General features: G+C 37.7%; 1 protein-coding gene across 4 annotated transcripts in view; it reads left to right on the forward strand.

The window, feature by feature from the left end:
* The window catches only part of PPP4R1 (protein phosphatase 4 regulatory subunit 1), a 54,631-nt gene that overhangs the window by 27,451 nt on the left and 14,704 nt on the right, over positions 1–12,476 (forward strand). For 3 of the 4 annotated variants that reach the window (XM_082754255.1, XM_082754256.1, XM_082754258.1), the window contains 7 exons: positions 1,957–2,099; positions 3,551–3,697; positions 5,274–5,381; positions 6,133–6,198; positions 7,072–7,230; positions 8,191–8,321; positions 9,827–10,347. In XM_082754255.1, coding sequence (XP_082610381.1) covers positions 1,957–2,099; positions 3,551–3,697; positions 5,274–5,381; positions 6,133–6,198; positions 7,072–7,230; positions 8,191–8,321; positions 9,827–10,347 — 1,275 coding nt within the window. The remainder of the gene's footprint in view (positions 1–1,956; positions 2,100–3,550; positions 3,698–5,273; positions 5,382–6,132; positions 6,199–7,071; positions 7,231–8,190; positions 8,322–9,826; positions 10,348–12,476) is intronic. The other variant, XM_082754257.1, reaches the window with a different exon arrangement.

Below are 12,476 nucleotides of genomic sequence, written 5' to 3' on the forward strand. Positions count from 1 at the left end.
TAACTTTTTATTTTCAAAGCTTTTTAGAAAAATAATAATAATCCTTTTAGCAAGAATTAGTATTTCCTTCCCTTATGTTAATGTGATACATAGGGTTTTTTTTTTTATTTTTTTCTTTCAAAAATTAATGATCTCATTAAAGATTATATGCAGGTGCTTAGTTTGGTTAACTGTTATGTTTAATGTTAACAAACACTGTTCAAACTGAAATCCAAATCTTCTGGTATCCGTTCATTTTCATTATTTCAGGTTTACTAAAACTTGCATGTAGTTTGAGTAGTATTTTTCAAGATCTGGCTTCTTCAGTACCAACTTATGTGTGTATACATACGTGTATTGCTTATGGAGTTCAACCTACACGTGTTTCAGAACAACTGAAATTAAATAAGAAAGCATTTGTCATATATGTTCTTATTTTATTGTTTTAGGAAGAGAAACAAAGCAGACTGGGAGACTTTTTCTTTATTATCATGAACAGCAAACCTATTCAGTATTGATTTGTCTGGGATTTCATTTTGCATTTTGAACTTTGTCAGGAGGTCATAAACTTTACAGAGCTTTTTTTTTTGTATTTTTTTTCTATAGGAAAAATAATTTAAGTCTATAGTCAAAGAAATGGAGTAAACAGACATTTGGTAACTTTGTGTGGTATGATTCTGTTCTCGTCCTCAGTGAAGAGACTACACAAAGCATGGTACTTGCTTTGTCTTTGTTCTGTTTTATTCAGTCTTAAGCTGTCACTTCTAACTAATGCTCGAGAAAGCTAAGAGCTGCATGCATTAGCCATGTTAAATACAAATCACATGTTCCTATTTAGCAAAAGGTTATGGTTTTAATGTTTCATGTTAATTCCAGGTGTATCCTAGGAAATATGGTTTTGTCACGCCATTGAGTTTTACCTGGACAATTGCTTAGTAAAAATATAGTAAGGCACATGTATCCCATGAACAGTATAATTTTCAGTATTTTTAAAATATTATAAATCAGTTTATTTTCACTTGAGAGTAATTGATGGGTTTTCAGTATGTGTTCTTGTAGGTAATCAGTTCTCTAGCAGTAACCACAGATGTAAACAAATTTTGAAAGGAGAGAAATACTTAGTACTTAGGTCTGAAATGATTTTATTTTATTTGTGTGGATAAGTGGACTATTAGGCATGTGGTAATGCCCTACTTCTTCAATTGAATATGTTCTTTTAATGCTCAGTTGGAATTTAATCCATATTTAATTTTTCTTCTTGTTTTTCCTCTCATTCCCCAAATAGACGAGCCCGTTCTGCAGGGATTAGGACTCATTCAAGCAGTGCAGCGTTTTCTTAATTGAAAAAGTAAATTAAGTATTCTTGAACCAGTCACCAACTCTGATGGAAAACTTACCTAAAAGGTTTAAGAAACAAATGGAAGGACTCAGGACCATTTCTATGTGACACGAATATCGGTAGACTTAAAAAGCATAGAATGAAAAAAGCATCTGTGGTTGTGGCTGGTTATCCTGCTTAGTGAATCTTTCCCACATGAAAGGCTGCAGCCAGGACAGTTCGAAACCAGTTCGTTTCTTCCCATAGTGGTAGCAGTGTTGGGATAACTTAGCATCTGCATAGCAGTTTTCTTGGAAGCAGGTGATGCTTGTAGGGAATTTGGATGGATTCTGATACTCAGTCTTTGATAACTTCCTCTTTTGTGTCTGTGTTGTTGGTGGTGTCTTATTTATTTATTGTAATTGATAATATGGGCCAAGGCTAAATATTTTGTAGAAGTTAGGAGTACAGAGTGTATTTGTGCCTGGTTGTGCAAGAAGATGGTGCTTATTGAAATGACACTCACTGTAAAGACACTGAAATGAGCACTTGAGAATGCAGTTTGTATGTACAGAACTGTGAAAAGGCTTATCCTGGCAATATCTGTCAGTATGTTAACATTTACAATGCCTTTTTTGGTTTTATTTTGACCCTGACAGAGCCTACAGTGCGGGCAGAACTGATGGAACAGGTGCCTCATATTGCTATGTTTTGTCAGGAAAATAGACCTTCAATCCCATATGCTTTTTCCAAATACTTGCTACCTATTGTGGTACGGTACCTTGCAGACCAGAACAACCAGGTAAGTGTCTTGTAAAAACAGTTTATAAGCTCCTTTACGTAATTCTGTTGTGAGGTTTTTCAACTTAGCTTATTTAGGATCATATAAATGGGTCATATTTTTAAGTGAAAAAGGTTTTGAATGACTTGAAGTACATGGTACTCTGAAATCATTAAGAAAACTTTGAATATTTTTCACTTAATGTGATCTCTTCTGATCTTGGGGCTTTCATATGGTATTATGTTCTTACGGACAAAATCAAACAGTCATTTTTCTAAGCTAACATAATTAAATTCTGGCAAAAAGGGAATTTAATAGTTACAAAAAAGCTGACTTCTTGTTGTAATTCAATTTTTTAAGCACTGTTACGTACTTTCATATCCAGTTCTTTGTATAATAATCCAGTAATTGCTGTTTTATAAGCTGAATTTGCACAGAACTTTGTGTGGTTTTTATGTCTTCATGTATGAATTATCTCATCTAAACTTTTCTGTAGGATTCTCCAAGTCATTCTAGAGTCAATCCTAGCTGGAGTTTTATCTCAAGTAATTTAGAACTCTGAGCTTTAGTCATTTTTTTTTTTTTAACTTTTGCCAGGTTTTCCATAATTAAAAGTAGGTATCAAAACCAGGCATAATGCTTTTCTACTGATACACGTTACCTTGTGTTTGCAAGTATTAAGTTCATGTAGTATAAATGAGCTTTCAATTTATCTGGATTGTTCCAGTTGACTCCAGCAATTTCTGAATCATCTCCAAACTTTTTATCAGTAACTTTGGATTTTTTTTTTCCCCAAATGATAGCAAATGCATGATGTTACGTTTGTCAGTGCTAGGTAGACAGATACTGAAGAGCACTGACGACTAATTCCCCTAGAAACAGTTATATTGAGTAATTATTATCTCCATCAAATTACTTTTTGAGTGTCAGTAGTTAACTACGTATGAAGTCCAATTAGTAGTGGTCATCCTATTTTTGTACTTTTTTTTTTTTTTGCTAGATGGAACAAAACAGAATTGACTCTAGGAATTTAAAGCATGGTCAAAATAAATGCAGTTATTTATTGTCTATCAAACTCAGTAATCTCAGAAAAAAGAGGATTTGTTTAATGAACCTCATGCCGTAGAACTCTGTTACTCCCAATTAGCTATGCTGCTTCTCCTCTAGGGCTTTTTTTTTTTTTTTTTTGGCATGGCAGTCATGACTTTTGGGAAATACGTAGGCGGACACTCTTATAATAGCATTGCATTAGTATATAATAAGCTGGCATTCTTGGATCTGATGTTTTGTTTCAAACACAAAGTGTTTGCAAAAGCTTTTTTGGAACGCTTGGCTCCTCTCTCTGAGTCCCACAAAGAGTAGGTGTGTAGCAGTGGGTATGTACAGCTCCCAAAATACTAGAACACGTTTTAAAAAAAAAAAAGCCAAACCTCTTTAAACTCCTTGGTTTGATTTTTGTCGTCTTCTGTCAGGTAAGAAAAACAAGCCAGGCAGCATTGTTAGTTCTGCTGGAACAAGAACTCATAGAGAGATATGATGTGGAGACCAAAGTATGCCCTGTTCTGATAGATCTGACAGCTCCAGACAGCAATGATGATGTGAAGACAGAAGCCGTGGCTGTAAGTAACAGCAGCGTTGAACTATACAGCATAGCATTTGCTTGAATGGTTGGTGTTGCAGTGATGCTGCCATGTTTCCAAAGATGCACGTCAATGTGGTGGGAGAGAGAAAAATTTACATTTCTATCCGTAACTAATCCATAACTTTTTTTCCATGCTGTCTTACACAAGTCAAGCTTAAACTTGATAGCTTGTATATGCTATGAAGAAAAACCCAACTGGACAAGCTGAGGAGTAATTTTATTGACTCCTAAAGCATCTGCTATTGATGGTTTCTGTTTTTTTTTGCAGGTTTCTTTTATGGAGATTTAAATTGCATATGTGGAAAATTTCCACCAGTGGAAAATGTTTAATGCTTGAATTCTTTTGGTCTTTATATTTGCTCTTTTTATTGATTTTTTTTTTTTTTTTTTTGATCAGACAAAATAAAAAGCATTTGAATTGACTTCTTTTTTGTTTGTTTTTGCATTGGATACAACCTTGATAATTAAGAATTCCTGTGTGCCAAATTAAAATAGAAAGCAAATTAATAATTCATAAAGGAGAAAGGGCAGAGGCTGTGTGTGCAAATGCTTCTGTTTAATTATTTTAGTTTGTGTTGATGTTTTTTGCTGGATGAATTTTTTGTTCTGAGTGGATAAGAGAAACCTCATTAATATTTTACTGTCATAATGTGGCTGGACTACTAAACTGGCTGGGTATTTGACACCAAATTTACAATACTTTCGTGATGAAGCTTGCAAATCTGTAAGGGAATAGAATTCAAAGCAGAGATTGCTTTACCCATCTTTGTTGTTTTGAAGATACTGAAACTTGAGAAAGGTTTCTGTACTAAACTAAGTATTTATTAGTATAAAAAATGAATTTAAGTAGGTATGCTGATATGACTAGGGAAGTTAAAATTCTTCTAGACTACCTTCTTTTAAAAAAAATTGTAAAAATCAGAATGAAAGAACAAGGTAAAGCTGGTATGATATGATTCTTTGTATGATATATTTGGTATGGTATGATACATTTCTTTGGTATGATACAATTTTTCTCAGTAATTTTATGTTAAGGAATTAGAGGTAACCAATATCAACTACTGTAATTAATTTTAAAATCATACAGGAGATGTAGAAGTCATTTAACCATATTAATTGTCAATACTTTTATGTTAACTGTCAAAATTCCTCAGGTACTGGAATAGTGAAAGTGTTGTAGTTATTGATTTATTTGTTTTTGACTTTATAATTCAGTTTGGAAAAAAACACATGTAATTTCTGAGAGCTCACTTATTTTAATTGGTTTTCATTCTGATTTAACTCATTGAAAGGCCAATGTCTCCTCCAACTGCATTGCATTATAGCAGGGAGAAGGTTAAAAAAGAAAAAGATAAAAGGAAGGGGGGAAAAAAAAAAGCTTTTTTGTAGGAGTGGCCAAACCTTTTCAATTCAAGAGCTAGATTTCTTCCAATATTTTCCACAATTCTCAGTTTTCTGTATCAGAATAAAAAGTAAATGTAAAAAGGCTCTGCTTAACTGACACGGAATTGTCTTGTGCAGTCATTCCTAATTATTGTCTGTCTTGCCACTAGATAATGTGCAAAATGGCCTCCATGGTGGGAAAAGACATCACGGAACGGCTTGTTCTTCCCAGGTTTTGTGAGATGTGCTGTGACTGCAGAATGTTTCATGTTCGTAAGGTACGAATTATCAGCATCTAGTCTGGTTTATCTGTGAAAGGAGTGTCATCAACTTGGGACTTGCCTTTGTCTAAATGACATTGTCCTGCTAGATTTCATTTGTGACATTTGTAAGTGAAAGCTATGGGGTTTTTTTGTAGCTTGTCTTTCCACAGATTGTGTATTTGACACTTGAGTTTTTTTTTTTCCAGAGTACTTACTTTTATTATCAGAAACAAAGAAAGAAGCCGTATGTCCTTATGATTGTGCAGGTAGCCATGAAAATGTGACCCAGCTGTACCTGATAAAGCATCAGCTACCTGAGCTCATAGCTTTGTACTTAGAATTAAAGATGCTCATTAAGATGAAGCAAACCAGTATTTTATCATGGAACTTAGGTGCTGAGGCTGTGTTTTGGTTTCACCCTGCCATCGTATAACTTCTTTTTTTTTTTTTTTTTTTTATAATTGCTTGGGGTGTTTCATCTGACAGCACTTTGAACATATTTAATCTTCCTTCGCTTTCACTTAAGTTTTGGGGTGCTCCTTTAATGATTTTTAAAAGGCTGATTAAAGTTGAAGATTTTTTATTATTTTATTATTTTTATTTATTATCATTATGATTTTTAAACTGTAGAAATTGATGGATTGGGGAAGTGGCTGATTTTGAGTTAGCACCAAAAATGCTTTTATGGTTTTAAAAGCTGTTTAGGCTTTTAATGCTGTATTAAAACAATTGTTTTAGTAGTTATCTCATTCATTTTGTCTGCAAGGTATGTGCAGCCAACTTTGGAGATATCTGCAGTGTGGTTGGGCAGCAAGCCACTGAAGAAATGCTGGTAAGCCACCATCTCTGAAAGGTTTTTTCTTTTTAATAAGAGTCCGTAGTGGAGTTAGACAAGGTATACAGAAGGACAACTGAAATTATTAGGAAACTGCTATGTTTCCATGGTAAGGAGAGACTAAAATGCTGTTAAACTCTTAGTTTAACTGATAGGATGTTTTGACTGAGGTTTGCAAAATCTTTGAAGACTGTTACCATGAATACAGACCTCTTACTTGCCAAATCACACAGTCTAGAGCTTAGGGGTACTAAACCTAGAGGGGTATTAAACCTAGGGGAAGGGTTTAAAACTGACCAAAGAAAATACTTCAGGTTGTAAAGACAGAGTACCACCTAATTCAAAAAGGCAAGAAGTAGGCAGGAGTGTGTCTGCTAATGTCCATAATGCAATGAGAGATTGAGAAAATGAGACCTAGTCTGATCCTCAGGAGGTTTCTTATTTTCTTATAGTATTTGCTGCATTTTTCTTAGGTACTGTGTGATTCAAGCCATTTGATAATGGAGTATCTTTGCTCAGATTTACATCCTACATGCTTCTTAAGTAGGGACGTAAATTGATTTCTTTTACACAGATGCTGTCTTAGTGATACGTGTCAAGAATTTGGATTGGAGTATTAAAAAAAAAAGTGGTTATTAGTATGTCAAAGCAATATCATGTAGCTAGACTGTTCTTAAAAATGTCAGGAATCTCTTTCCATAATGAAAAATGCTGTTTTGCGTGTTCTTTGTCATGTGAAGTTAGTTAAGCTAATGCATCTGCTGAGTATGAGGGCAGAGAACTTGATGAAGGAAGTGGATAGGAAAAAAGAACCCACTTTGAAAGAAATATTGTCTGCTAAGACTTGCAAACTTGCTATGTCCTGAACAGTTGCCAAGGTTTTTCCAGCTCTGCTCTGATAACGTGTGGGGAGTTCGAAAAGCCTGCGCTGAATGCTTCATGGCTGTTTCTTGTGCAACATCACAAGAAGTCCGACGGACGAAGTTGTCAACCCTTTTTATTAATTTGATTAGTGACCCTTCACGATGGGTAAGAACTGCTTTTTATTTCTTGAATAACTGTTACGGTTTAAGGTTTTTACTGTGGTATTCCGTGTGTAACTTCTCCCGATAGGTATGGATACCACAGGTTTCACACATCTTGAGCAATTCTTGTTGGAATGCTTAGTTTATCAATAGGCATAAAGATTTCCTCACATTTCCACTGTATGTAAGAAAAATTATGTCACTAGGACAGCTTTTCTTAGCCACAGAACTACCTGTGACTTCACGTTGCTAAAAATCATCAACAGATCTAAAAAACTAGATGCTATTTATCGATATTTCTCAGGTCCCTATCACCATCTCCTTTTTGTCCTCAAGGTCTACTCTTCAAACATTCAGGTTGTTGAGCAGACTACTTCTAAAGAGCCAAAAGTGAACTTTTACAAGCTGTGTTTAAAAAAAAAAAAAAAAAAATCATGCAAGGTGTGGCCCAGCAGAATTAATCTAATAATAGATATGAACATAGATAGGATCAGTGGTGGGAGGGGAAGAATAAATAGCAGGAGAAAGGAGAGGAGCAAATGAAGGATGTAATGAACTAGAAAGGGAAAAAAATACTAAGCTTGTCATCAGTCAAATTCATGATACTGAAATGTGTGTTTGCCACACCACAACTCTTTCCTTCCAGGTCATTAAAATTCTTAACTGAGCTTTCAAATTTATACTTCTGATATTTAAATAATTTCTTTGGTTGTGGGGAATGGGCCTGTCAACATACAGTTATTTGTGATTTAAATGTTTTTATGCTGGTTTTTCTTAACATTTTTCACCTATCAGTCTAGATATACAGCTGGCTTGCTTTTCTAGAAAAGAGCCTCTGCTGTTGCTTTCCTTTAAAGACCTACAACCCTTAGGTCCTCCTAACAGTGATCTCTTAGGTTTTGTAGGACAGCACTATTTATAAAACTTTTTTTTTTTTTTTTTTTTCTTGGACCCTTTCCACTAGGTCCGTCAAGCTGCTTTTCAATCTCTGGGGCCTTTCATATCAACTTTTGCCAATCCATCCAGCAGTGGTCAGTATTTTAAAGAAGAAGATGGTAAAAACCCAGAGGACCATGGTTCTTCACAGGAAAACAGGTAAAGAATTTCCTAAATCTACAGATTATTTTTTTTTCTCCTTGTTTTTCTTCTATGTGAACTGCAAGTTCAGAAAGTTAACTTTCCTGCATAAATCTTGGAAAAATTGGGAACTTCTCATCTTACTGAGCAGAATTTTCAGTTATTTACAAAAATACGGAATTATTCATTAATTTAGGATGCCTGCAAATACCTTACAGTACACTATGATGAAGTAACTGACCTGGTAGAGGAGGGGAGAGCAGTGGATATCGTCTACGTAGAATTCAGTGAGGTTTTTTGACACCATCTTCCATAAGATCCTCACAGAGAAGCTGTTGTTGACTTATGGGGCTGGATGGGTGGACAGTGAGGTGGATTTAAAATTGGCTGGAGAGCCAGGATCAGGGGCTGGTGATGAGTGGCATGAAGTTTAGTTAGAGGTAACTAGCAGTGTGCCCCAGGGGATCAATACTGGGTCCAGTTCTGTTCAACATCTTCAGTAATGATCTGGATGACCGGGCAAGGTGCACCCTCGGTGAGTTTGCAGGTGACATAAAACTGGGAGGAGCAGCTGAGACACCAGAGGGTTGTGCTGCCATCCAGAGGGATCTTGAAAGGCTGGAGAAACGGGCTGGCAGGAATTTTGTGAAGTTGAGCAAGAGAAGTGCACAGTCTAGCACGTGGAGAAGAACAACCCCAGGCACCAGCACGTGGTGTGAGCTGCCTGGCTGGAAGGCAGCTCTGGAAAGCAGAAAAGGTCCTGGGGGTCCTGGTGGACACCAAATTGAACGTGAATCAACGTGCCCTTATGGTAAAGAAGTCTAATGGTATCCTGGGCTGCATTTACGAATGTTTCTGGCAGGTCAAGGAAGGATCATCCTTGCCATCTACTCATTAATGGTAAGGATGTATCTGAAGTGCTGTGCTCAGTTCTTGCAAACCTGAAAGAGATTGAGCAACTGGAGGCAGTCCAGCAAAGGGCTGGAGGATGATGGACCGGAGCATCTATCCTGTCAGGACAGGATAAACAGAGCTGGGACTGTTCAGCTTACAGATGAGAAGGCTCGGGAGGGGATGTTATTCATGTATAATACCTGAAGGGAAGGTATAAAGATGGTGAAGCCAGACTCTTTTCTGTGGTGCCCAGTGCCAGGACAAGAGGCAGTGGGCACAGATTGGAGCCCAGCTTCCCTCTGAACATCAGGAAGCATTTCTGTGCTGTGAGCACGACTGAGCACTGGGACAGGTTGTCGAGAGAGGCTGAGGAGCTTTCCTCCTTGGATTTCTTCAAAACCTTTCTGAATGTGGCCAAGGTGTCCCTGCTTGAGCAAGGGGCTTGGACCAGATGACCTCCTGAAGTCCCTTCTAATCTCAACCATTATCCTTTGGTTCTGTGATGAATTTTGCTATGCTGTAAGTAAATCTCATGTGATAAATAACAGGCTGATAGTATTTTTATAAATTTTCAAAAAGTTTGCAGTAAGTTTATTTTTTTTAAATAGTCTGTTTGCTTTGTCACTCAGCAGTGAACAAATCAGAACCCCAGAAGATGTCACAGCAGAGGATGAGCACAACAGAGCAGGGGATCTGTCTTCACGCGTCGATAGCGATGATTTTGCAAGAAAACTCGAAAATGCCGTGGGAGATCAAAACGCAGTGGCGAATCACTCCCAGCGGGAAAGCGATTTCCAGGCGGAGTCACCCTTTCATTGCACTTCATCCTCAGAACCGTGCGGGGAAACGGCTGACGAGAACGAGCGAAGTTCTCATCGCTGTACAGCAGGACTGCGGGAGGCCGGGCGAAGCTCACAGGAAACCTCTCTTTCAGAGCAGGAACTGTACAACTCCTTTCATTTCTGGAGGACTCCACTTCCCGAGATAGATATTGACTTTGAGCTTCAGCAGACCTCCGAGATAATACTCGATAGAGAAATTCAGGAACTCACAATGCCAGTGTCTCCAAACATTCCTATGGCAACAAGGAAAGAGCTGGAAGAAATGATAGAAAATTTGGAACCCCACATAGACGACCCAGACGTAAAAGGTATTGTAAAGATACTGAAGCATTTTTAGTGTTTGGAGATGTGTATGTGTGTTGTGTTAGCAGTTTGGGCTTGAACCTTGTCTCAGAGTCAGCAGAGCTACTTTCTCCTTGTCCTTGAAGAACTCATTTCTATTTTGATTTAAGTGGGAGAAGCGATGATGTACCAAAAGGGAACTTGCATTTGTGTAAAAATATTTCAAGGTGGCATAATCCCTTCCATAAACTGAATACACCTAGCACTATAAAATTTTAACTGCCTGTTTTGACAGTGCAATCAAATAGATGGCTCAGCGGTATAAGCTGTAGGTTGCGATATGATTTTGTAATTAGCACGCATGCAAAAACAAAGCAGATAAAGGTTTTTTGCAATACCAAAATACGAGAAACTTGACTTTCATTTTATGAGTTGCCTATTTTGTTCTTAATGAATCAGTCTCATCCATTTTTCTGTAAGATCTTGATTATTGCAGTCTCATGTTGTCTACTTCAGCGTGCCAAGTGGAAAATTGATCCAAGATGAGTTTTTTGAAGTGAACACACATCTTGCATTTTAAAAGCTTGACTGGCTGGTACGGTATCGCCTCAGAGATGCCTCCTGGGCTAAAACGATGTGGCTGTTTCACGCCTACCTCCTGGAGATAGGTGTCCTTGGAACTCATATGCTGAATAAATCTTAAGGCACGTCAACTTTGAGGGTTACAGCTAGAAAAATCCAGAGGACTGAGGAAGAAAGCAAATGGTTCTGAAGCTGAAGAATCCCTAGAGGAAAGCATGCATCTATACAAGAAAAAGTAGGAAGGAAAAAGGGGGGGAAGTTTGGAGTGGGGAAAACCAGATGTTTTAGAACAAGCTGTTACTGCTTTGAACTGCTTTTTATTCTGTTAGTTGGGTGATACGCTAAGAATATGATTCAGATCCATTTTGGGTTACTTCTGGCTGATCTATTGTAAAATCAGCAGATTTAAAAAAAAAAAAAAAAAAAGCTTTTTAAAACTTTAAGAATGCTGTGGGCAGTCTGTCTTTCAAAGGAACGAGGAAAAATAATCAGCCTTACTGATGATCTCAGTCTTTAAATAACCCGTCTCTGAAGCCCGCTGTTAAAACTCTCACACATCTCTGTCCAGTCACAAAACACACCTTAAACAGTTTTCATTAAGATTAATGTAGGCAACGTGTTGCGTATCCAGACTTGTGTTACGGGGTTGTTTCTGTCGAGTGTTCTCACGTCTTGTCCCAGAGCCTTGTTTTGTAGCTCTTTTTTTGCCCCTCTGCCGAGAGGTGTTCTGTCCAGCTGCTGACCTGGGCTGGTGCATTTCAGGAGAAGGAAACTAGATTGTCAACACCATGAGTGCCAAGTGCCCACGAGTTTAGGAAGGCTTTGAACTGGGGTCACCAGGGCCATTTATTCTGGTTTGTTTCTTTGTTTTGGCCTGAATTACTCAGTGACCCTTCAGAACCGCTGACTTGGTCGAGGCTGTGTACTGAGGCCCCATGAAACACATCTTGAACACCTTGCGCTCAGTGCAGAGCTGCTTGGTTCGCTTCTTCCCCTTGCATGTGCTCTCATAATTTCATCCAAATACTTCAGAAGCCAGAACTTCACAACACGCCTGTTTTGACTGGGTAGCGTTGCTTTTAATTTTACACTGCAGTTTTAATTTAGCAGTGCGTTGAGGCATAAAAAATGAGACCAAAACTGGTAGAATGAGCACTGAAACACTGAAGCATACATAAAGCGATGGGTGTCCAGACCTGAATCTGTTAGTAGCTGACTTAATGCCCATGATTTGGGACTTACACTCTGCATACTGTGGTAACGGGGGGGTGGACAAGAAGTTTGGAGCCCTGCCCCTGCCTCCTTGCTTCTGGCAGTACAAGGAGGAATACTTCTATCGTAATCATCTGAGGCTGTTTTTGCAAAGCAGTGCTTTAAATATTCAGTCTGAAGTTTATCTCAATTTGTTATCCTCGTGGCAATATTACAAAATTTCTTAATTTCACAGGTTACTGTCATCTTCAGCATCACTTGTCCTCCAAGTGTTTGCCAAACAGTCCCGGTCCCAAGTGTCGCTTAGGGTTTGTATGTTTTTCCTCTGAGACCAGCCACTGCTTTTTTATGAGCTTTGTGC

Source organism: Aythya marila (genome assembly GCF_965140915.1).
Source record: "Aythya marila genome assembly, chromosome: 2".
Classification (NCBI taxonomy): Eukaryota; Metazoa; Chordata; class Aves; order Anseriformes; family Anatidae; genus Aythya; species Aythya marila.